Source organism: Anomaloglossus baeobatrachus, chromosome 5 (assembly GCF_048569485.1).
Source record: "Anomaloglossus baeobatrachus isolate aAnoBae1 chromosome 5, aAnoBae1.hap1, whole genome shotgun sequence".
In the NCBI taxonomy this organism is placed as follows: domain Eukaryota; kingdom Metazoa; phylum Chordata; class Amphibia; order Anura; family Aromobatidae; genus Anomaloglossus; species Anomaloglossus baeobatrachus.
Window position 1 is genome coordinate 572,338,002 of NC_134357.1, and position 25,783 is coordinate 572,363,784.

Sequence of the window (25,783 nt, forward strand, 5' to 3'; positions counted from 1 at the left end):
GGTCAGGTATCTAGCATGGCGCATAGGTACGGAACCTATTTAGGGTGTTGATGGACCCCAGGGACCAGCAGTAGATTAAGTCAGGGGTCACCATCTTCCTAGACACAAGCTTTCCCTCCCATTCCCTTTCGCCATGCGCTTGTGTGGCGCCCTAGACTAGCCAGGTCGTCACAGGTAACACTCACACACCCCCACTCCCACTAGACAGTACCATTAGCCAAACAAAAATCCTTGTTGCCTCCCTCCAGGGCCTGATGTCCACACCAGGTGGGGCGGAGCCAAGCAGTTGGCCCCACCCATCGAGGAGTTCACAGGCCTGGAGGCGGGAAAAGTGTGAGTTGGAGTTTGGAGGAGTTAGAGTCTGGAGGTTGAAGTGTGAGGAGTGAGCACTTTGGTGTCTGGGTGGTGGCCCAGGCACTGACAGCAAGGTTGGCAAATGGTGGTGGCCGTCTGCAGGAGTGGTGAAGCAACGTGGAACCGTAGGACCGGGGTCGGGCGTTGGCCCGCCGGTACCGACCGGGGAGCGAAGTGAAGCCAGCACACACAGGCAGGGCCATCGGACCCCGACCAGGCTTGGAGCCGCTGACAATAGTCAAATCCGAGTGTGACCGGAACCCCAGGGGTTTCCTAACAGCCAAAGACCCGATAGAAGGCAACTGCCCACACCGTGAGGGTATACAGCTACTGCCTAAGGCTAGAGACCCAAGGGCCAGCGCCTGCGGGCAAACGGGCTCTTCCGGCATCCATACACCGGGGAGCGGACTACCATTGGGGATCCATCGTAGTCAATCAAGTACATCAAGGTGCAGAGAAAGACAGCCGCCATCACCTGTCCGGGGAGAGACACTGCAGCCGGCTGCGGGACCCGTCCATCCAGCCGTTTGGTTTACCGAGGACTTTGTGCATCTCTTACTGAGTGAGTACACCTGTGCCATCCGGCATCGCGCCGCGCTGTCCCTGCAACCCTGCACCTCACCAACCCTGCCTCCCCGTCACACCACCGGGCCCCAGGACCACCGACCCCTACCCACAAAGGGGGGGAAAAAAACATCCCAACTTCTCCCTACCATCGCTCCCGGGATCCCCGTCACCAGCAGCGGTGGTGCCCATCTTCACCACAACCCGTGGGTGGCGTCACGGACTAAATCCCCCAAACCAACCACCCTTTTCACTCACGGGCGAAGAGCGCCGCTCGAGTCCCCGGATCCGGCCCACTGCTCGAGCCACCGAAAAGCAGCAGCAGCGCCGGACCCGAGCATTAGCGAGCATGCAGCAGCGGCGGCGTCCTCCCCGCCCGCGACACTTGGCACTTCCCCGTACCTAGGATGACACTAGGATGCAGTGTGATTAAATTCTTCCCTCACTATTTTTGTGTGAAATGTCTACAGCTCTGCTCAACTCCAGAGGTTCTGAGGCAAAATCATCACATCTAGACAATAGCTAAAGATAGGCATGAAGAATATATATTTTACAAGCATTTATTAACAAAACAACAAGCTATGAAATGCAACTATATACAATGTGATATACTTAAGAGTTCCTATCTCCAATCTGGGGCTGCACTTTTTTGTAAATAAAGCAGTGGGCAATCTGAAATTAGTGAATTATCTAAATATAATTCAGTATCAAAACCTTTCACAAATAATCCTAAAGGCTCTCGAAATACCCAACTTACTAGCAAAGTTGACCCCGAATTTCCATTTTGTGGGATCTCAGTGTGCAGAGCGGGTTCCCACAAATCTCTGCAGCTGCTCTAAGCATGAGACATTGCTCTCTTAACAAATCCAGCGCTGTCACATACTTTAAGATTTTACTAAACTGCTTAAGAAGGATGCCGCACAGCTGGGGTCATGGCGCTCACTCATTCACTGTGAGTGATCACTGAGGGTTGTGGGATCTCACAACCTGGAAGTTTCTTTTGGGGGACATTAGGGACACTTCTTAAAATTGTCAGAGGAGTTTAGTGAAAGAGGGTGGTGCCTGAAACGGTCAGACAGGTTCATAATAATTTGTGCCCTTTTATGATATGTGATTTTGACTATTGTACTTTTATTACTTTTACTATTTGTTAACCAATTACCATATTTTTCAGACTTAAAGTGACATTTCTCCCCCCCCAAAAAAATGTGTAGGAATGGGGGGTGATGTCTCATAGTTCGAATGCCCCCGAATGAGGCTGAACGGGTAGCGGTGGAGGAGTAGGTCTCAGGAGGCAGGAACCAGCGCCGGGGCTAACAATGCGCCCAATAATAGCGAAAGTGAATATTCACTGCTGCTCACTCCCATAATCCCGTCTACCTCCAGCCACTGAAGTCGGCATCGAGGGGTGGGCGAAATTGAAGGCGTGGGGAGCAGTGACTATTCATTCTCTTTAATAACAGGCACATGATATCCCAGCTGCCAACTTAATGCTGCGGCTGGGTGATCACGAGTGTCTGCTATTAGAGAATGAATATTCACTGCTCCCAAAGCAGATAATCTTGGGTGTGGGGAGCAGTGAATATTCCGACAGCTGATGTTCTCGTGTAACTGCACTTATATGGAAGCGACGTCATGCTTACACACTGAATTCACTTGCCGACATCAGAGACAACACCGCACAGTGGGGAAGCAGAGGGATGGTGAGTATAATCATATTTTTTTATGTCTGCAGTGTGATGAGGGACATATATAGCAGGATGTCAGCAGAACCAGACATATCATTGGTGCAACCTGCAGCCCAAAAGGTAAGGGGCCCATTTTCACCTGTAAATATCAAGATGGGGATCTTATATACCAGGATGAAGGCCTTATACACCAGGATGAGAGACACATAACTGTAAGGGGCCCTGGATGGGGGTCATTAGTACAGAATTGGGGCATATTACCCCCTATAACAATGTCAGCAGCAGATTACCCCCCATAATAGTGGGTCATGACTACATTTTTTCTTTACATTTTTTTTCCTATTTTCCTCCTCTAAAACCGAGGTGTATTTTATGATCATAATATTACAGTAAGTTTAAAAGAGAGAAAATGGTGCTTTCCATGATCAATTCTTGCTTGAGCAATTGATTTTTGGATAAAACCCTTTGACTCACGGTACATCGTGATGGCTTCTCCCATGTGACCCATCTGACAACAGGACCTGATTAATGATAACAACATTTGCAAAATTCCGAATGCAAGAACGGCTCCTCTACTATGTGGGTTTTCTCATAGTCGACAAGAATTGATTTACCATTTAAAAATTTCAAAATATTCACATGAAAGAGGTTCCTTCCCTGTGCGGCTTCGTCAGATGTTTAACAAGATCTGATTTCTGAGAATAACAATTTCCACAATCAGAACATAAAAATGGTTTATCCCGTGTGTGAAGTTTTCCATGGTCAACAAGACTTGATTTCCTAGTGAAACATTTACCACATTCCAGGCATGAAAATGGCTTCTCCCCTGTATGAGATTTTTGATGCCAAACAAGAAGTGATTTCTGAATAAAACATTGCCCACATTCTGAACATGAAAATGGCTTCTCCCCGGTATGAGATCTTTGATGCACAACAAGTTGTGAATTAAAATTAAAACATTTCCCACACTCTGAACATGAAAGTGGCTTCTTCCCTGTGTGAGATCTTTCATGCACAACAAGTTCTGATTTCCAATTAAAACATTTCCCACACTCTGAACATGAAAATGGTTTCTGCCCTGTGTGATTTTTGTGATGCGAAATAAGATGTGATTTCTGACTAAAACATTTCCCACATTCTGAACATGAAAATGGCTTCTCCCCTGTGTGAATTCTTTTGTGGTCCACAAGATCTGACTTCTGACTAAAACATTTTCCACATTCAAAGCATGAAAATGGCTTCTCCCCTGTATGAGATCTTTGATGCCTAACAAGAGCTGTTTTCTGATTAAAACATTTCCCGCAGTCTAAACATGAAAATGGCTTCTCCCCTGTGTGAATTTTCTGATGTCTATTAAGAGCTGATTTCCGAATAAAACATATCCCACACTCTAAACATGAAAACGGCTTTTCCCCTGTGTGAGATCTTTGATGCACAACAAATTCTGATTTCCAATTAAAACATTTCTCACATTGGGGGCATGAAAATGCCTTCTCCCCTGTGTGAACTTTTTGATGGTCAACAAGATTTGATTTCCTGGTAAAACATTTCCCACATTTTGAACATGAAAATGGTTTCTCTCTTGTAGGAACCGTTTCATGTTCCACATCCCTTCTGTAACTATTATTTTGCTTACAATTCTGTGATAAATCAGAATTTTGGACTTGTTTGCAAAGATCAGATGATTGAGCTTTCCGAGAAAGGACTGGAGGTATATCTGGGACAACAGCATGCTCTTCATATTTGATATCTTCAGAATTTATAACAGATGATGAAAGTATTAGCTTTCCATCTGAACTCCCAATACTGTCATCTGCTAAAAATAAACACAATATTATTATTTTTTAATATTATGTTGAAAGTACATTTTTTTAAACCATAACATAATTAAATTAGGAAAAAATGTATTCTGAATCTGTTGTCCAATTTCGACATCTAAAGGCTGCTTTACACGCAACTTTACACGTCGCTTGTGAAAGCACCCGCCCCCATCGTTTGTGCGTCACGGGCAAATCGCTGCCCGTGGCGCACATTATCTCTAGGACGCGTCACACATACTTACCTTCCTAGCGACGTCGCTGTGGGCAGCGAACAACCTCTTTTTTAAGTGGGAGGTTCGTGCGCCGTCACAGTGACGTCACACAGCGGCCCGCCAATAGAAGCGGAGGGGCAGAGACCAGCCGCATTAACGACATGCCCACCTCGTTGCCAGCAGGACGCAGGTACATTGTTGTTCGTCATTCCCGGGGTGTCACACGTAGCGATATCTGCTGCCTCAGGAACAACGAACAACCTATGACCAGCACCAGCAACGATATTTGGGAAATGAACGACGTGTCAACGATCAACGATGAGGTGAGTATTTTTGATCTTTAGCGGTCGCTCGTAGGTGTCACACGCAATGATGACGCTAACGAGGCCAGATGTGCGTCACGAATTCTGTGACCCCAGCGATTTTTTTTATCTCGTTAGCGATGTCGTTGCGTGTAAAGCGGCTTTTAGAGTTACATCTTCAATAATTCGGATCTCTCATTCATAGCACCAGTTCTCTGGAATGTGCTACAGTAAATAATCTGATTGATTGTCACATTGTGACTGCAGGATAATGAGGGACAGGGGGCTCCTATACTGTCCCTCACACTAGGGGACCCCAAATTATTCCTAACCTCTGGATTACCCCTGAAGATGGAGATGCTGGAGTCCTGTGCTTTACTATTCTCCAGACCAGATCTAATCTGTTATCCCCCCGGGGAAGGAAGGGACAGGAATATGATGGAAACACAGATTAAGACAGACGGAACACATTGCAAACTCACAGAAATAAGCAGTGAGAGACTAAGGAGAAAAGCAAGAGCAGAAAGACAGCAACAAAAAGACAACAAGGGTTAACACCACAACAGCTCACAGCAATAATACACAACAACCACCCGTAAGTTTGGATCACTACACCTCACCAGACCAGTATAGGTAAACTTAAACAAGCATTAATTAAATAGTTCAGCGATACTTTCTCCTCTACAGTATGTGTTCAAAGACATTGTCAAAAAGTAACTTAAGTAGTCTTATAAAAGGCATATAAACAGTGGGGCCGCTAGGAGGATGGGGATATGAAATTGCTCAGTTGAACTCCCTTTACCCTAATGCCACTCCTGCATGCCAGCCTGTCTTCTGTTCAATTCATTTAGACTCCTGCAATTAAGAGACCTTTGGTTACATCATGTCACATGACTTTGAAGTCATCAAAGGTCCTTAAACAATCAACCTTAGAATACAACTGATGGGGTCCCTAAGAGTGTGGGGTTCCTGAGAAATTGCGCAGTTTGACTCCTTCCAACACTAGTCCTGACTGTAACTAGGGCTTATTTTTGGAGTAGGGCTTATATTTCAAGCATTCTCCAAAAATCCCGTAAAATCCTGCTAGGTCTTATTTTTGGTGTAGGTCGTCTTTTCGTCGAAACAGGGTATTCATGAACCCTCTGCAGGTCTTTGAGTTGCCTTCATAACAACATAGAGAAGGCACTAGAGACAAACAGCAGAAAAAGCAGAAGCAAAGAAAATACAGCTGAAAAAAAAACTCAAGAGCAGAAAGCCTAAAAATGTAAACAAAATTAATGCAGAAAGTACATGAGTAGATATCTCTTACAGGATAGAACTGGAGGAAACACATCCTGAGGAACATCGGGATCTTCTTGATTACAGTCCTGTGGGAGAAGAGGACGGGGACATCTCTCTGGTGTTGTCCTCTTACTGGATAGACCTGGAGGAGAAACATACAGGGACTGAATTCATTCCTTACATACAGATAATTATAGGCCATGTGTATTTAGTCCTGTCTATTACCCGGTGATGTGAGGGGCTGGGGAACCGCCATCATGACGTCTTTGTACAGATCTTTGAGTCCTTCTAAATACTCCCACTCCTCCATGGAGAAATAGACGGTGACGTCCTGACACCTTATAGGAACCTGACACATACAACGATACCGTCACCCCCCGATCCCTTCATAGCATTACTGTATAATGTCACAGCATTCCCAGGAGTGTCACCTCTCCAGTCAGCAGCTCAATCATCTTGTAGGTGAGTTCTAGGATCTTCAGGTCATTGATGTCCTCATGCATCGGGGGGTGAGGTGGAGGCCAAGTGATTGGGCTCAGGGGTCTTTCCCATCCCTCAGACACAGGGGCCTGACAGCGCTCACTAGAGGTCTTCTTCACTACTGTGTAATCCTGGTTATGGAGAGACACAGTAATAAATCTCACTACAGACATTTCCAGAGTCCTCACCTCTCCAGTTCTGTCCATCTGTTATTCCTATAGAAAAGAATGATGTAATGTAACGTCATCAGAATCTCTCACCTCTCCAGTAAGCCAGAAGAGGATCTCTAGGGTGAGGTGTAATATCCTCTCCGCCATCTTGTCCATGTCCTTATCCATCGTGGACAGGAAATTTTCTGAAACAGAATAAAATCACTGAAAAGGATCCGATATTATAAGGACCTGAATGGGAAGGAGATGAGCCTATATGTAAAATTAGTTTAGATAATAATGGAGGGAAGATATAATTTGGGTAGGAAAAAAAATTTTCAACATGAAATGAAGTAGCAAAACCGACCCATAAAAGTATTGCACCTAAAAGGGTATCAATGAAAATGTCGGCTCAAAAACAAGTCCTCACTCAACAAAGATGTCGGAAAATGGAGACACAAACTGATTTTTTATTGGCTTGTTTTTTTTTACAAAAGTCTGATTTTTATTCACTAATAGAGATAAGGGAACCTGAAGTTCGGTTTTCGGTACAAACTCAGACTTTTCCAAGATAGCTAAGTTCAGGTTTGGAGTTCGGTAGCTTCACGTATGCAAACTACTCTCGTGTGATCAGATGTATTGTGCACCAAGAAATAAAACTGAAAAAACCCGCCCTCCCCTGTTAGTTATCTGTTTATGGCTGCATGTGGACAGAGACCCGAACTGCCAATCAGTGACATTAAATAAAGTTCAGGTCAAGTCCAAGTCCAGAACCGATCTTTACAAATGTTCAGCTGGACCAGCAGAAGCCGAACGTCCACAGGTCCGCTCATCTCTAGTCATCACTGAGATAATAAGAAACGTGGAAGTCTCATATTGCCGTAATCACACTGACCTGGAGAATCACGCTGACTGCTCACTTTCAGCACATCGTGAATGTAGTAAAAACAATAAAATAAAAATAAAAAAAATATGGAATTTTTTTTTTTTCCACCATTTTACCACACTTTGAAATTTTCCTTAATCTCCAGTACATTTTATGGTAAAATTAAAAACAGTGAGTCACTTAAAAAAACAAACAAACCAATTGGGCGGAAAAAAATAAATAAAAGAGCCGCGCAGTTTCACACAATCATGTAGCATCAGTAGCAGAAATCCATCCGTCTACATAAGACAGAAATTTTATTACTGCCTCTGCTGTGCTGCCTCTGCAACAGCCGACGGGCTGCTCGGACCCGGATCAGCAGAGGCTCGAGGGGTCTCCGGATCCGAGGCGGGGTCGCGCGGCAACCTCGAAAATAAAAAGGCGGGGATTGTTTTGGTTGGTGAATGTGATAATGTTCGTGACGCCACCCACGGTGTGTGGTAACGTGAGGTACCACCGCTGCCACTTGGGGGGGGGAGCCCGGGGACGATGGCGTGTGGCAGCTCAAGATGTTAACCCCTCCGTGGGCAGGGCAAGTGGTGTCCCGGGATCTGGTGATTTATGGAGTGGGGGACCCATCGGGTGAAAAGGGATATCGGGTACTCACACAGTCCAAAGTCACTGACGCTGACACCAGGTAAACCAAACTCTTGAGTATTCTGCTCTCTCTGGGCGAGTATGCTGGGTCCGTGCCCCTTTGGTGTTGCAGGTTGGTCTGAAGCCTTGTCCCTTGGCCCTGTGTGTCCTACGTATGGATCCCTCTCACATGAAGCGATTCGGGTCCCACTCACCTGCGTGGCTAGCAGGGTGAGCTTGTTCTCAGGGTTCACGCTTGGGATTTTCTGGACGGTTGTGGGAAGTCCTATCCCCCTCATTGCGCTAGTACCCCGATTTTGGAGCAGGTGGGGAACGGTTCCTGAAGATTCCGTTCCCGTCGGGTAAATTACTGGGTTGCATGAAGCTTCTTCCCAGCCTAGGGTCCGCGTACCCCTTGTGCCCTGGCCCCTGCCCAGTTGTAGCACAAGGCAGCCGGCCTGCTCTCTGTAGCAGCACCGTGCCCCCTGTCACTACCCCCAGCGAACGGGGTTCCAGCTCCTTCTGGCCAGGCCAACGTCTGGCACCTGAGACGGGTACAGGAGCCCAGCTCCGCAGCATGACCTGTCCTGTCACTGCTGCTCACTGCTCAACTACTACTCTTCAACTGACATCTCTGCCCTCCCTCTTCCATCCCTCCATCTGGGTGGCCCTATTCCCCTCAGGCTGCCCAATGGGTGGTTGGTGGGTGTGGTGCAGAGTGTTCCTCAGGATTTGTGTACACCTGTTGGTAGCAACACCAAATTGACAGGACCCTTAACCAAGAAGGAGCGGGTACCATGCAGAAGGGCAGGTTGCACGGCCCCCTGTGACAACCTGATAGGCCAGGGAGTCACACTGCCTTCTCTGTCACTGTATACACAGCTCTGTAGTGCAATGCAGCTGGAATGGTGAGGGACCTGACAGTGACACAGAGCTCTGTGTGAGAGCCCATCCACCATCGCTACTTGCCAACTGTAATTTTCTTGGGGTCTGGGGAGTGCAATTATTTTTTTCGGGGGGGTATTTGCTTTCTATTGAGGGTCTCCGCTTTCTTTTGGGGGTGCCTGCTTTCTTTGATAAAAGTCCTGCTGTATTCTTTCTGAATAACGAGTACAATGCAAGTCAAGGGGAAATGCGAGTCATTTTCTGCTGCACTCAACAAAGAGGTCTGGGGGCCTGAGGAAAAGGATGAAATAGATGGGAAAGTGATGAAACTGAATGGGGAGAGCCTGGAGGATATGCCTGCATGCATTTCTGACGCACATATGGTTTCTGGGAATAAGGATGTCACAGTTTTATGCCACTTTTACAGATGCACAAGAATACCTACCTTGCCTAACCTAAATTGCACTTTACAGGCAAAAAGGTTAAGAAACAGTTTTTCCTGCATAATCACTTGTATATAAGGCTAATTAAACCAGAGGAAAAAAAATATCCGTTTTAGCGTTTGTTCACAAGTAGTGTTTTGGGGTTTTTTTTCTTTTACATTTGGGAGGGGTCTGACATACATTTTGTAGGTCCCACTGTCATACATAATCTCTAGTTAGCTATTCCCCAGCACTTTACAAGGCCAGCTAGAACGTGCCCTTTGGTATGTAGATCTTTGACCTGAAGGGTCTCAAGTGGTCCTGTAACATATACATTTTGGAGGGACTGCTGTTACTTATATATTTGGCCAGTCCCTCCCTCATTGAGACTCAGGTAGTGGAATACATATTCCATAGAAGTTGACAATGTGTCCATTGTGTACCCTCCTCCTCCTCCTCAAATTTCCTGGTCTGGAATGTAAACTTGTGTGTAAATCAGAAGAGCGAGCGAAGATTCTGTCTTGGATGACAGACAACAAGGCCTCGTTGCATTTCTCAAGCAGCAACAAATTTTCCACAACCACACAGTCAACTGTGAATGCACAGAAGGCTGGCCCATCTAATCCTCAACCTGGTCCTCTTTCCTCCCCCCATCATCAGTCACAGGAGACATATGACCCCAAGCTTGGCCACTCTGAGGATCTGTTTTGGATGTATCCTTTGGTTGGCTCTGGCCTCTTACAGTGAAGCATTGAAGAGGGATGTGAGGAGGTGACGTGAGTTGATGCGCAAGTATTTGAGGACCTACGGCCAGAAGAAATCCAGTTTGAGGAACCTGATTTACTGTCTCCAGAGGTAGAGGTTGGTGATGATAAGACACAGTTGCCATCAGGTCAGCCTACAATATCAACTGGGAAGGAGGATGAGATGGAAGAAAAGGTGGTCGATGAGGAGGACCGTTAATGTGCATAGCCAGCACAGCAAAACAGAGGAAGCTGGATATGTAGCATCAACACAAGCACCAAGGGGTGGTGGTTTGCCCTGAGTGAGAACTGGGTCAACTGTTCCGAAGATCACCCCCACTATGGCCCACGTCAGGGCAAGGGGGCATTCAGCTGCAGTCTGGAAGTTTTTTTTCTGAAAGTCCTTCAGAGAAAAACATTGTAATCTCTAGCATCTACCATACCAAGTTGAGCAGAGGCCCGGTAACCTGACCACCACCAGTATGCAGAACCACATGGCAGTCAAGCACCCCAGTAATTATTATTATCTCTATGTCTATAGCACTAACATATTCCGCAGCACTTTACAATTCAGAACAAAGCAACAGTTATAGAAAATACAATAATTATAGTAAAAATGATAACCCTGCTCATGAGAGCTTACATCTACAATGAGGTGGTGTTGGGGGGGTGAAGGTACAGGTGCTCACTTCCAATGACAATCCAGTCATCTCAAAGAAATGGGGGATAGATAAATGCTGCCTGAATCAGTCAGCCAATTTTTGAGATACTTTTGGGTGTGGTAGAGCTTGATGGAGAGTTATATTGTGAGAAGTCGTGGATGGACTATGTGAATTTAATTTGATTAGGGAGTGTGATAGGCCACCCTAAAAAGATGTGTTTTTAGTTTTTAAGAGAACGTCTGAAGCTTAGTAAGGTGTGGTTCATCCTGATTTCTTGGGTCAAAGCATTCCAGAGGATTGGTGCAGCTCGGGAGAAGTCTTGGATCCGGGAGTGGGAGGTTTGGATTAGTGTGGATGTTAGTCGAAAGTCATTTGCAGAGTGTAAATAAGGGTAGGGTGATAGACAGAGATGATGGTGAAGATGTGGGGGGTGTGGGGGCGCCCCACTGTGGAGAGCTTTGTGGGTGAGAACAAGCAATTTGAATTGGATCCTGTGATATATGGGCAGCCAGTGTAATGACTGGCACAGAGCAGAAGCATCCGATTAACGATTAGTCAGATAGTTGACCCTGGCTGCAGCATTAAAGATGGACTGTAGAAGAGAGAGTCTAGTTAGGAGGAGACCAATCAATAGAGAATTGCAGTAGTCAAGGCAGGAGGGGATGAGGGCCACAGTGAGGGTTTTTGTAGTTCCCATCTTAAGAAAGAGGCGGATTCTAGAGGTGTTCTTGAGGTGCAAGTGACAGAAGCGGGCAAGAGATTGTATATAGGGGTGAAGGACAGATCGGTGTCGAACATAACCCCAGACAGCGAACCCGACTTACACACAGAGACAGAGATGTCAGGTTTAGGGAGGTTAGAAGATGGAGGGAATAGAAGTAGTTCAGTTTTGGAAAGGTTAAGTTTCAAATAGAGTGCAGACATGATGTTGGAAACTGCAGACAGACAGTAGCTGAGTAGGGCTGAGCGGATCCGGACTGTAAAAGTCCGGATCCACGCGTTTTAAACGATATCTGTGTGCCGGACCCGAGCCCGGAATTCCGGGTGCACGAATCGGATTCAGCAATTAAAGTAAAAATAAACAAAAGAAGAAATAAGGGAGAGTTTCATACTTACCGAGACTCGGTGTCATGGCGACACACTGCTTCCGGGTCGCGCATTTACTCCCTGTGGTGTGCATGCATACACACAGCTTTCCGTCTTTTTTCCGCCCATCGGGTGTGATTGGTTGCAGACAAACGCGCCCCTGCAGCCTGTGACAGTGTCTGCTGCAGTCTTTGCTCATCGCAGCTCAGTAATAGGCTACACTCAGAGCTGGCAGTCTTCTCTATGGCTGCTAGCTGTGACACGTAGCAGAGCTGGATGTGTCGTCGTGGGACCTCGTGTAGATTACGCCGGAGCTGAAGGGTGTTGGGGGTTAATAAAGTGGTGAAGGAGGGTGCGTTTTATAGTTTATTCCAACTAAAGGATTTTTCTGTGTGTGTCTTTATTTACATTTGTTTACAGGTTTGTGATGCAGGTAACTGATAGACGCCTGTGCCATCACAAAACTAGGGCTTAGTAGCAGCTGTGCGCTGCTATTAACCCCTTATTACCCCAATTGGCACCTCATCAGGCCACCGGGAAGGGCCAGTAATGCAGTGGGATTGTCACATCTAATAGATTCGGCAATACCGGGCGGCTGCGGGCTGAGACTACCAGTCCACAGCCGGCGTTATCATGGCTGGGGTTGAAAATTAGGAGGGACCGCATGTCGTTTGTTTTTTTTTTTTAAATTATTTATTTAAATAAAAATTAAAAAAAAAGGAGTCACACTTGCGAAGGATACACTGCTTTCCCCGCCCACTGGCCGTCCTGCTGCCTGTGATTGGTTGCAGTCAGCTGACACACTGCCACTCATGGTGGAGGCGCATCTAACTGCAACCAATTGCACGCGCCGGTGGGCAGGCAAAGTAGTGAATATTGAATTGTCGACTCCGGAAGGGAAAAGCGTGACCCGGAATGAGTTGCCACCATGACACAGCCTCTGTGAGCATGCCGTGCTCGCTCCTACCCCCCTATCCCCTCTACAAACGTTTTTAATCTCTGGATTCCAGTCCCCATTGACTTATATGGGCACCCAATACCGGAGTGGTCCCGGTTTTTGGCGGGTTCGATCCACTCTATAGCTGAGCAGAATACCAGGGTACCATATTTTTGTCTGTGTGTCAAACCACTCCTATCACCTGTGCTATATCATTCACAATCTGCTCTCCTGGAATTAGGCGCTCATACATCCTGCCCACAAGCTGTGATTGCACAAACACAGCAAACTTCACCCACATCAACTTCCTTGTCCCAGCGAAGCGTCTAGTTGTCCGTGCCTGAGACTTTGGAAAGGAATCGTAAATACCCAGCTACGCACCCACAGACACAGAATCTAAACTTGCACATTGCCAAATTGCTAGCCGTGGAGATGTTGCCGTTTAGGTTTGTTGGAACACAGTGTTTCTGTGCCGCCCCCGTGCTCGGATCCGGATCCGTATTGTGGCTCGAGGGATTCTACCGGACCCAGGGGTCGCGCGGACACTTCGAATAAAAAGGGGACGTATTTTCTACGGGTGTTGTTGAAAACTGTCTGTGACGCCACCCACGGTGTGTGGTGAGGTGTAGCAGCACCGCTGCTGTTGTGGGACTCCCGGGAGCGATGGGCTGGCAGCTGGATGTTAACCCCTCCGTGGGTAGGGATGGATGCCCTGGGGCCCAATGTCTTTGTGCTGGTGATGGTGACGGCAAGGGACGGGGGATGTTACTCACGGTTGAATAGATCACACAATTCCTTTGGTAAACCAAGGTGATGGTGGCCGGCTGCCGCGGCCGGGGGTGTATTTCTGGTCCCACACCCGGGCTGGTGGTCAATGTCCCTTTCCTCTGCACTTTGTGTTTTCTGTGATGGACTTCCTGGTGTGTAACGCGGGAGTCCGCTCCCGGTCCTTTGGTTAGGAGCCATGCCCATCTGACGCTGACCAGTGGGATCTACCGGGCCCTGGAGCACGCTTTCCGGGTCGGTTCTCCGGTGTCGGTACCGGCGGGCTACAACCCTTCCCCGGTCCACCTCGGATCTCCGGCAGCCGTCTTCCCGTCTCCTGCTGACACTGACCACTGTCTGCCACCTAGCCAGTACCCCAGGGCTCCAACCCCGACGCCTGTCAACTTGAACTTCTCACTTCAAATGACTGAGTTTATCTGAGCTTAAATGCTTGTTTTCCCGCCCCGGGTTCTGCAGACCCCTAGGTGGGCGTTCTCCTTCCGCCTGGTCCCGCCCACTGGTGTGTCTGTCCTTCCCTGAGGGGGTGACTAGGATTTTATGGGCTGATTTAACCCTGTGTGGGAGAGGTGTTATGCGGGGGCCTATACTGTGTGACTACCTGGTTTTGCCAGGTCGTCACATTCCCCCTCTGTTTAATACAGACCGTCCGCGGGCTGTCCGAACACCACCGTTTATTTTTTTCAGCAACCGTGGAACGGAAAAATAAAACACAGTAACAAGTATAATAACAGTGGTACATTTCTTCCCATTATGGGAGGCACATAGCTTGAACGTGGGTCCGGGTGACGCCCATACAGGCCGGGTAAAAAGTTCCTTACCCGGCAGTCTTTGTCACAGAACCAAAGTCCGGGGGGGCCCCTGGCCTGGAGGGTAGTCACCGGTTTCAGTGGTGACTGGGCCTCGGCCGACTCTACCGCAGGCCCTTTCTCCAATCTGCCTCTCCAGAGACTGCGGCGGGACAAGAAGGGTGGTCGGAGTTTATTTACAACATTAAAACGCCGCTGCCGGGACAGCCTCCTTCTGTAGCTTTCCCAAAAGACCACCACTGGACAGCACGGGTCCCCAATGCCACCTTCACTCACGGGCGGCACTGTCCAAAAGACTCCGTCTTTTTGCTGCTTGCGATGCGGGTACAGCTGCTCCTCCGGACCTGGCTCCATCCTCCACCAGGGGCTCCAACCCCTGATGGCCTCTTCACTTTCAACTTGCAGGGGTGAAGACGTTCAACAAGAATGGAGCTCTGTCAACTTTTTCAACTGCCCTACCACCCTCTACATGCTGTGCAGATAGCCTTCTCCGGGAACATGAGGATGTTCAACAAGGGTGGCGGGGTCTTTTAAACAGTCAACTTGTAACTTGTAACTGGTAACTTTTAACTTTTCATAGATAGACTTACGGGTTCCCAGTACCACCTCCACATGGTACACCGCTCCAGACCCCGATAGTAGCTTGCCGCAGGTGATCTTTCTCCATATAAATGCGGGCATGCATATCCGCTTTACCCTTTCCTCGGGCAGCGATCTCCCTGCGCAGCTGCTGTTGCTGCCACTCCCAGTACGGGGCACGGGTTCCGTGCTTCGCCTCTTGCTCAGGAGCCAGGCCCACTCGGGTGGCCTTGGCGCCGACTACGACCGGCCTCTCATACTGCCGTGGGCCCCACCGATCAGTGGCCTGCTGCGCCTCTCTGCAGGTGCATCCCGGCTGCACCTCAGCCAGGACCGTGTACTGGGGAGCTGTCGGTGTCTTTGCTGGTGCCGACTTCCGGTCGGGCGTCGCCTCCATTGCTGCCGAGCGCACTGCCAGAGCTATAGTCATTAACGTTGCGGCCGGGCAGACTGCCGGAGCCGACATCATCACTGGTGAGTCTGGGTGGAGTGGGATGTCGTCCGCAGTGCCGGAGCGATGGTGACGGTAAGGCCTGAGGGCCTAGCAGCTGGGTCCTCCCCCGTAGATGGTACGGGCTCCGCTGCCACGGACTTGGGCAGTGGGTCGGTCGAGGCGTTGGCTGCAGACACAGACGATGAGGGAGACGGCGTGGCGGACGGGAGCAGGCCGGGTCCCTCAGCTGGGACAGCTGGTTCCTGGGGAACTTGAAGGGGTGTGGGTTACTGCTTACCCGCTCCTCCGAGATCATCTCCACTTCGCACGCCCGGACAGCTGCAGCCAGGCCCTTCATCTCCGACGCCCCCTTCGCCAGCATGAAGTGGGCTTGTGCTGGGATACTCCGACACATCTTGCGCGTTGGTGTCCAGGAACGGGTTGCTGCAGAGTCCTGGCATCCCTGCACTTTACAGCGCTACTTACATGCCGCTCCATCCTCTCTTCCCCCTTGGTTTTTCAGGAGCAGTCTCTAGACGTGGCTTGCTAGTTTCGATTTCGGCCTCAGGGTACTCCTTCCGGCCGTGTTCCCAGGCGGGGCTTCAACTTCACACCCTTTCTCAGGGAAGAAGACGCTGGGTTGTCATTTTCGCGCCTAAAAATGGCGGCAAAAATGGCGTTTTTTCAAAATTTTGCAGCGGAGCACCACTGACTGTCTGGACCAAGGCGCACTTCCACTAGGTAAGTGGATGGGTAAGTATCCTGTTCGTGACGCCAAGTTTCGAGGTGTGCCGCCCCCGTGTCAGCAGCTGGTGCTGCTCGGATCCGGATCCGTATTGTGACTCGAGGGATTCTACCGGACCTGGGGGTCGCGCAAACACTTCTAATAAAAAGGGGACGTATTTGTACGGGTGTTGTTGAAAACTGTCTGTGACTCCAACCACGGTATGTGGTGAGGTGTAGCACCACCCTGCTGTTGTGGGACTCTCAGGGGCGATGGGCTGGCAGCTGGATGCTAACCCCTCCATGGGTAGCGATGGATGCCCCGGGGCCCAATGTCTCTGTGCTGGGGGTGGTGACGGCAAGGGCCGGCGCACCCGGTCAGACCGGGGATGTTACCCACGGTTGAATAAATCACACAAGTCCTTTGGTAAATGGTAAACCAAGGTGATGGTGGCCGGCTGCCGTGGCCGTGGGTGTATTTCTGGTCCCACACCCGGGCTGGTGGTCAATGTCCCTTTCCTCTGCCCTTTGTGTTTTCTGTGATGGACTTCCTGGTGTGTAACGCGGGAGTCCGCTCCCGGTCCTTTAGTTGGGAGCCGTGCTCGTCTGACGCTGACCCGTGTGATCTACCGGGCCCTGGCGGATGCCCAATCCCTCTCGGTGGGTGGTTGTCTTTTTAGGACTTAGGTTGGGACAGGACCTAAAATCCTGCCTTCAATTGGTTAATTAGCTAGGCCGTTGGTGCCGCTCCTGGCTTCAAGGTCCAAGTACCCCCTTTGTGCACGCTTTCTGGGTCGGTTCTCCGGTGTCGGTACCGGCGGGCTACAACCCTGCCCCGGTCCACCTCGGATCTCTGGCAGCCATCTTCCCGTCTCCTGCTGACACTGACCACTGTCTACCACCTAGCCAGTACGCCGGGGCTCCAACCCCGACGCCTGTCAACTTGAACTTCTCACTTCAACTGACTGAGTTTAACTGAGCTTAACTGCTTGTTTTCCCGCCCCGGGTTCTCCAGACCCCTAGGTGGGCATTCTCCTTCCGCCTGGTCCCACCCACTGGTGTGTCTGTCCTTCCCTGAGGGGGGTGACTAGGATTTTGTCGGTTGGTTTAACCCTGTGTGGGAGAGGTGTTATGCGGGGGCCTATACTGTGTGACTACCTGGTTTTTCCAGGGCGTCATATTTCCATGATCTCTTGGCTGTGGCTACCTCATGATACAGTATTCCCAGGCACTACTATTTTGCCCAGTGTGAAATCCTCGTGTTACACAAGCACGTGTTAAACAATCTCAACCATGCTCTGACCAAAGCCTCAACCGGGAAGGTCCACCTAACAGACACGTGGACAAGTTGTTGTGGACAGGGACAATACATATCTGTCACAGCACAGTGGGTGAACCTGGTGGCGGCTGGGACAAAGTTGCAAACTGTTACATCACACATCCTACGCATCCTCCTGCTCGATCCTCTGCTGAATTACCCTCCCCATCACTGCCAAGCAGGGAGATGTGCAGGAGTGCATCGGCAAAGCGGCAACATGCTCTGCTGAAGCTGATCTGTTTATGTCAGAAACTACACACTGCAGCAGAGTTGTGGTAAGGTATTAAAGAGCAGACCGATCAGTGGCTCTCCCCGTTGCACCTCCAACCTGGTCTGGTCATCTGTAATAATGGGCGTAAGCTAGTGGTGGCTTTAAAGGTCGGCAAGCTGGTACACGTGCCATGCATGGCTCACGTGCTGAACCTAGTTGTTCATAAACTTCTCAAAACATACCCTGACTTGTCGTACCTACTTCAGTAGGTAAAAACAAACAAAGAAATCAAACAATAAAAAGTGAGCCGGAGCATGAGTTGGTGAACATGCAACTAGTAAACTTATATTCACTTAAGAAGGTTCGCGGTATTAGCGCCCATTCCTCTACTGCTTTTGCTGGTCTAACAGTGCTGCAGAAGCGCTTGAATTTGCCAAGTCACCAAATCATGTGGGACCTGCCCACGTGGTTGAACTCTACATGTCATATGTTGGCGAGGATTAGTGAGCAGCAGAGGGCAGTAGCTGCATACCAGCTTCAACATGCCCGTCAGACTGAGAGTCAGCCACCACACATAACTGTTGAGTGTTGAGTGTGTGTAGATCACTGACATTTGTGACGTTCTTGAGAACTTTGAGTACTGCACCAAGCTTGTGAGAGGTGATCAGGCTATTATCAGCTTAACCATCCCGCTGCTGTGTCTGTTGAAACAATCACTGCCTAATCTCAAAGAGGAAGCTTTTAGTGCCCAGCATATGGCTTGGAGCCAGATTTCCCAATGGGTGATACTACCCAGCCCTGCCAATATTCTGTGGCAACATTGGGTGATGAGGAGGAAGAGGAAGTGTTTTTCTGTGCTACCGAGGTGATTCCCAATACTACTCAGGGTACTCACAACCCCAGCTTAATATCTGTCCAGCATGGATGGGCTGGAGAGGAAGAGGTGGAGGAGGAGGAGGCGAGTCAACGTGAGGAGAGGATGGGTATTGTTCCTCATGGTTAGGACACAGAACCTTTGCCTGTTTGCAGCTTGGCCCACATGGCACAGTTCATGTATAAGTGTCTGTGGCAAGACCCACACGTGATACACATTTTATCCTACAACCTATACTAGTTGGCCACCGTACTGGACCGAAGGTACAAGGAGAAATTTCCTTCTTCCTTTCCACAATGGAAGCCTTCAAGAGGGTCATTGTAGATCTGTTGCTGAAAACATCACCCTCATCATCATCATCAAAAGGGTTCTGGGCATCAGAACTGGCAGCAAAGTGAGCAAATATTTATATATGGGAAATTTGGCTAAGTAACTGGTGTTTTTAAGGGGTTAAATGACTTTGGGCCATTGATTTCACACCACTATTACAGGCATAGTAGCGCCCGCATCAAACTCAGGTCACTCCAGCCGGGCCAAAATGAGTTTTATAATGAGAAATGGCACCAAAGTGAGCAAATAGCCAATTCACTCAGATGTGAATAAGTAACTGGTCTTTTGTGAAGTTCACTTCCGGCTGATGTAAATGGGTTTCTGGCATTAACGTGTAATCACAAAGGGAAAGCCGCCATTGTTCTCTGATTTCAGTCTATTCTCAAATTATTATGGTTTTACCTATATAGATCAGTGGCCCAAGACCATTTAACCCTTTCTATAACGGACTTCGGTGCCACTTTGATGCCCATTTTTGTGCCAGTTTTATCATTTTAAGTGTATTCACATCCGGGCTCCGCACTGCAGTGTATTATGTTTTTGTCATTTTTTATTTTTGTTGCTAAAAACTGTTAAAAACAAATAAAAACTGCCAAAGAAACCGACTTCAGCCTCTTGATTAAAGCAAAAACAATAAAGACGATGACAGTATCATGAAAATGAAGCCGAGCAAATCACAAAAAAAAAAAAAGACAAATTACTTCAATATCCGAACAAGAAAAAAATATTTTCACAGACCTTTAACCTCTTTATAACAGCTTTACGGATTAAAACGGCGGCAAGAAAAAGAGAAAAAAAAAGTGTATAGCGTCGGAAAATCTCTGGGGTTTCAGCTGCCGGGGGTAGCCGAGACCCTGGAGATCACGATTCAAGCCCTTAAAAAAATGCTTTATCTCCCACTTGGCATGATCAAACATGTCAGATGGGAGATAAAATGGCTGGCGCGCACACTGCGTTTTTCCTCATCCTTTGAGGTCTGTCGCATCTGACATGTCAGATGGAACATCAAAGTTCTCTCCAGGTCCAGCCAGGTCACCCCCTGTCAATCCCTGGTCACCCGTTACCTCCTGCAGCGACGATCCCCCACAATCCCTCCTCCTCCTTCTCAGAAGATCCTGGCGACATGTGCAGAGCGGCTCTCAGCCGGCTCCCTGCTAGTAGTGACACTGAGCTTATTGCAGCTCACACTGCCATGCTGTGGACCCAGGGAGTGTGAGTGCAGCATCACTGCACCCATACTCCTCACATAGAAGGTCTGCACATCCAGAAAAAGGGGGATACTTTCTCTGAGCATGCCCCCCATATTCTGTATGGTCCAGAGTCTTCATGGGACTTCCAAAATGAATTACGGTGTACCGGATTTATTTTTTCATTTCAATAATTTGGTGAAAGAGGGAATGTGTTGGGGAGTGTTTTTTCAAATATTTTTTATTTTTTTTTAATTACTGACTAGGTTAGTGATGACAAGTATCTGATAGACACTGTGACATCATTATCCCCAACCCCATTTATTACCCAATGTGCCACCGCACCAGGGCAATGGGAAGAGCCGGGACAAAGAGCCAGGATTGACGCATTTAATGGATGCATCACTTCTGGGGCAGCTGCAGCCTATTTGTTGGCTTAGAAGGACCAAAAAAACATGGTCCTGCCCACCCTGAGAATACCAGACCACAGCTGTCCGCTTTATCTTGGCTTGTAATCCAATTTGGGGGAGCCCACGTTTTTGTTTTTTTTTTTTAATTATTTCTAAATAAATTAAAAAAACTGCGTGGGGAGATCTCCTTTTTGGATTACCAGTCAAGATGAAGCCGCTAGCTGTGGTCTGCAGGCTGCTGCCTTCTGCTTTACCCTGTTTTTTTTTTATTTTTAAAGGGAACCTGTCACCACTTTTTTGCCCTATAAGTTGCGGCGACCACCACCGGGCTCTTATATACAGCATGTTAGAATGCTGTATATAAGAGCCCAGGCTGCTGTGAGAACATAACAACACTTTATAATACTTACCTAACGGTCATGCGGGGGGCCTAATGGGCGTCTCCGTTGTCCAGCGCCGCCTCTTTCAACCAATTTTGTGCTCCTTCTTCTCTAGCCATGGTGCATGACGGGTCCGACGTCATCCACAGTCGCCGGCATTCAGGTCCTGAGCAGGATCGGCGAGTGTGTATGACATAGACGCGTCATGCATACAGGCTTCAGAAAAAGGACGAAGATGGCAGAAAGAGGCGACGCCGGCACCGGACAATGGAGACGCCCATTAGGCCCCCCGCGCAACCGTTAGGTAAGTATTATCAAGTGTTTTTATGTTCTCAAAGTGGCCTGGGCTCTTATATACAGCATGTTAGAATGCTGTATATAAAAGCCCGGTGGTGGTGGCCACAGCTAATAGGGCAAAAAAGTGGTGACAGGTTCCCTTTAATTATTTATTTATTTTTTGGCTAAAACAAGGCTGAACACCCTTTAATGCCACATGAAAGTCACTAAAGGGTGCCAGCTTAGAATATGCTACAATATGGGACATTATATATGTGTTCGACATCTATCTATCCATCCATCCATCCATTACTAGCTTTTAAGGCTATGTGCCCATGATCAGGGTTTGCAGCGTTTTGGATGCAGAGTGTTTTCATTACAAGTAACAATTTTGTGGTAAAAGTGTATTTTTTTTATTTTTACGGACCAACGTTATAAAATTCTGTGACGCATCCAGGGGTTCAAAGTGTTCACCAAGCATCTAGACAAATTCCTTGAGGAGTCTAGTTTCCAAAATGGGGTAACTTATGGGGGGTTTCTGCTGTTTAGGTACCTTACGGGCCTGGCAAATGCAACATGGTGCCCGCAATTTTTGCCAAATTTGTGTTCCAAAAATCAAATATTGCTCCTTCCAGGGACACAGCGGTACAATACCATCAATTTCCCCCCTCCCCATAGGGCTTTAAAATATCAGGGAGTTCCGGTCCATGCAACACAGGCTGTGAGCCGGTATTTTTATTTTTAAATCAAGACATGCATTAGCTGCCAGTGGCAGGCGTAGACCTCTGTTTCCAACAACACTGGTAGTAGCCTCTCTACAACATTTACACCAATACACTTATGCACCATATAAGTATGATGCAATGAATTAGACCTGAATTATTATTATGATGCACGTGGTTATCTATCATCAGTTTTCTACCATCATCTAATCATCAGGTCTATCTTCCCACAGTTATGTTTGATCAGCCACCCTACTTTCCCATGATCTGATCTCCCTTGTCTCTGCTGCTTGTGCTGATATCTGGTATGTTTGATCAGCCACCCTACTTTCCCATGATCTGATCTCCCTTCTCTCTGCTTCTTGTATCAATCTAATTTGCTTCTTACTGACCCCTCCATCACAATCTCACCACTTTCTTTATGACCCCCTCGTTATCTCTGGCTATGGTATCCCCCATCTGGGCTCAGCTTTGATGTGAGTGATTTAGATAAGTGACGACCCCTCCCCTTCACAGCTGATTGCACTTGCATATGTATAAATTGTTCCTCTTAAGTCTGCATGAGATTTAGTCTGCATGAATACAAGTCTGCACCATATAAGCATAAGGCTATGTGTCCACGGTAGAATGTACCTGCGGATTTTTCTGCCTGAAAATCCGCGACTTTCGCGGCAAATCCGCACCCGCGGATTTGCCGCGGATTTACCGCGGATTTGCCGCGGATTTTGATGCGGATTTTTTTTTTTTTTCCCCATTCAAAACCAAAAATCCGCACAAAATCTGCACCAAACAATTGACATGCTGCAGATTTTTCCGGATCAAAATCCGCGGCAAATCCGCAGTGGAAAAATCCGCAGCATGGACACAGCATTTCCAAAATGCCATTGAAATGGCTTGGAAGTGCCGCTGCTTCAGATTTTCGGGAAATCCGCGGCAAATCCGCTGCAAATCCGCGGCAAAATCCGCGGTAAATCCGCAGCGTGGGCACATAGCCTAATGCAATGAATTGGACCGGAAGGAACCTGTAGGTAACTAGATACATAAACTCTGTAAACAATGTTTCACTTTCACCTCTATAACACTTCATATTTTCCTTACGCCTCTGATCTCTACACTCAGTAATGACCTGGTATTCTCTCCCGCCATCATTCCCACCCACCTAACCTCCTCCTCAGATCTTTTACTCCACATTACACCCTGTGTCACTAGACAAACACAACCACCTCATGGCCTCTCCTGCTCCCACCTACTAACACGCTCTCTGCTCGGGATATCTCTACTAATCCTGGTCCTCCTCAGCACATCCCCATTGTCACTTCGAAACCTCATCCACGATCTATGACAAAATTTCGTAACCGTTATAACCTCATACCCATTCACCCAGCCCCCGCTACCCCAGTCCCTCTAACAGGATGGAACGCTCACTCTGTCTGAAAAAAACTTTCATACATCTGTCGCGGGCGGAGGAGGGGACGCCGCACTCTCCCTACTGCTCGGGTCCGGCTGCCGCTGCTGCTGCGGCCTCTGCTGCTCGGTGGCTCGAGCGATGGGCCGGATCCCGGGGACTCGAGCGGCGCTCCTCGCCCGTGAGTGAAAAGGGGATTGGGTGTTTTGGGATAGTTTATTGTCCGTGACGCCACCCACGGTTGTGGTGATTAAGTGGACACCACCGCTGCTCTGTGTGGGGATCCCGGGAGTGATGGTATGGAGCAGCCAGTTGTTGATTTGCCCCTCCGTGGGTAGGGGTTTTGGTGCTCCCGGGGCCCAGTGATGGGGTTGGTATGGTGGACAGGCGGGTATGGGGCCTGTGGAGGTGCAGGGGCGCAGGGGCAGCGCTGTGCCACACGGCACAGAGGTACTCACTCAGCCAGTAAACACGACACAGTTCTCGGTAAACAAACGGCTGGTTGGACGGGTCCCTCGGACGGTTACGGTGCTGCTGTTCCCTGCAGTTAGCAGTGACGGCCTCTTCCCTGCACCTATGTAAAGTCTTTTTGGTAGCGATGGGTCCCCACCGGTTACCCGCTCCCCGGCTTCAATCTGGGCCGGAGGAGACTCTCTCTTGCTCGCAGGCGCTGGCCCTGGGAAACTGGTGCCTTGGCGGTGGCGGTGTCTCCCCTAAATGGTCGGACTGTTGCCTTCAATCGGGACTTGGTTGTTAGGAGACAGAGGTCCCCTTCACTGACGGATTTGGCAAATTATGGCGACTCCTAGCCTTGCCGGGATCCGAAAGGCCCCTGCCCTGGTGCTGACTGTTCTTCGTATACTGCTCCGGTACCGCCGGGTCACTACCCGTCCGCGGTCCTTCCAGCAACCTCCGAGCAGTCCCCCTGCAGACTATCACCGCCGTCTGCTGACCTTGCTGTCACAGTCCGGGGCACACACCCGGACCAACTTCAGGCTTTACTACTCTCACTTTTCTGTCACTTCAGCTTTTCTCTTTAGCTCCACTACCACTTCACTTCCTTCTACTTTCTCTTACTTTTCTTTACTCCTTCCACTTCCTCCTCCAAACTATCTGCCTGGTTCCTCCCGCCTCCAGGGCTGTGAACTCCTCAGTGGGCGGAGCCAACCGCCTGGCCCACCCCCTGGTGTGGACATCAGCCCCTGGAGGAAGGCAACAAGGATTTTGGGTTAGCTAGGTGTACCTGCAGGGAATGTGGTGCATGTGGTGTTGTGACCTGTGACCCCTGGCTTGCCCAGGGCGTCACATTCCCCCTTAGCAAAACGCAGACCGTCCTCGGGCTGCCCGTCCAACACCGGTTTTATTTTCCTTTTTGTTTTCTGAAAAATATAGAAAAACGGTAACATATTTACAATTTATGGCATCATCCCACAGCGGGAGGTTCATTTCTTAAACGTTGCAAACATTAACACGGTTAACGGTTACGGTCTCCGCTCTCTCCCACCCAAGTAACCTGGCCCTGATGCTGCCCCTAAAGCCCAGGCAGCACCCCTTGACCCCAGTCCAGCACAAGTTACCCGAGCGGGATCTGTCCTTCCCCTCCAGAGGGTAGCCACCAGTTCCTGTGGTGGCTGGGCCCCAGCCTACTCTGCTGCGGGCCCTCCCTCCAACCTGCCTCTCCGGAGGCGGTAACTGCGGAAACGGTAACACAACTTATTTACAAGCCACTAGCGTCTGTGGTTGCCCTGCAAGTTCACGGGCTTGTCCATGGCAGTTCCTCATGCAAACTTTCAAACGGTCCCCACGGGGACAACGGTGCCGGCAGCGGCCGGTTTCAAATCACGGTAAGACAATCAGGTTACTTCATCAGTTGATCACTTTCAATTTCAGAACTTTCAAACAAACACACTGGTGGTCCCCAACGGGGACGGTGCAACGGTACTCCACTGCCGTTATTCCGAGTCCTCAACATCACCTGAGGGAGGGGGTGCGGTGCTCACACGGGAATCCTGGCTGCCCCTTAGCTTAGCGTCCAGCGCAAACCACCCCCTCTCCCCACAGTGCCGGGTGTACTGCACGATGTCGCCCGGCATCAAGTTACGACCGGGATGCTCCTCAGGCAGGTGGGCATTCACATCCCGCCGGGCTATAAACACTTCGGCCTCCAGGCCCGGTTCATAGATGAACCCATAGCCCCGGCGGACATCAAACCGCCTCACCTGCCCTTCGTACAGCGGGCCCCGGACACAGAACGTTG

General features: G+C 49.0%; 1 protein-coding gene across 2 annotated transcripts in view; it reads right to left on the minus strand.

Moving 5' to 3' along the window:
• Nucleotides 1–947: 947 nt before the first annotated feature.
• LOC142312359 (uncharacterized) overlaps nucleotides 948–25,783 on the minus strand; it is a 336,375-nt gene continuing 311,539 nt past the window's right edge. For both annotated transcript variants that reach the window (XM_075351293.1, XM_075351292.1), the window contains 5 exons: nucleotides 6,962–7,056; nucleotides 6,653–6,832; nucleotides 6,447–6,570; nucleotides 6,250–6,363; nucleotides 948–4,422 (listed from right to left, as the gene is read on the minus strand). In XM_075351293.1, the coding sequence (XP_075207408.1) occupies nucleotides 3,242–4,422; nucleotides 6,250–6,363; nucleotides 6,447–6,570; nucleotides 6,653–6,832; nucleotides 6,962–7,056 (1,694 nt within the window). In that variant the 3' untranslated portion in view covers nucleotides 948–3,241. The remainder of the gene's footprint in view (nucleotides 4,423–6,249; nucleotides 6,364–6,446; nucleotides 6,571–6,652; nucleotides 6,833–6,961; nucleotides 7,057–25,783) is intronic.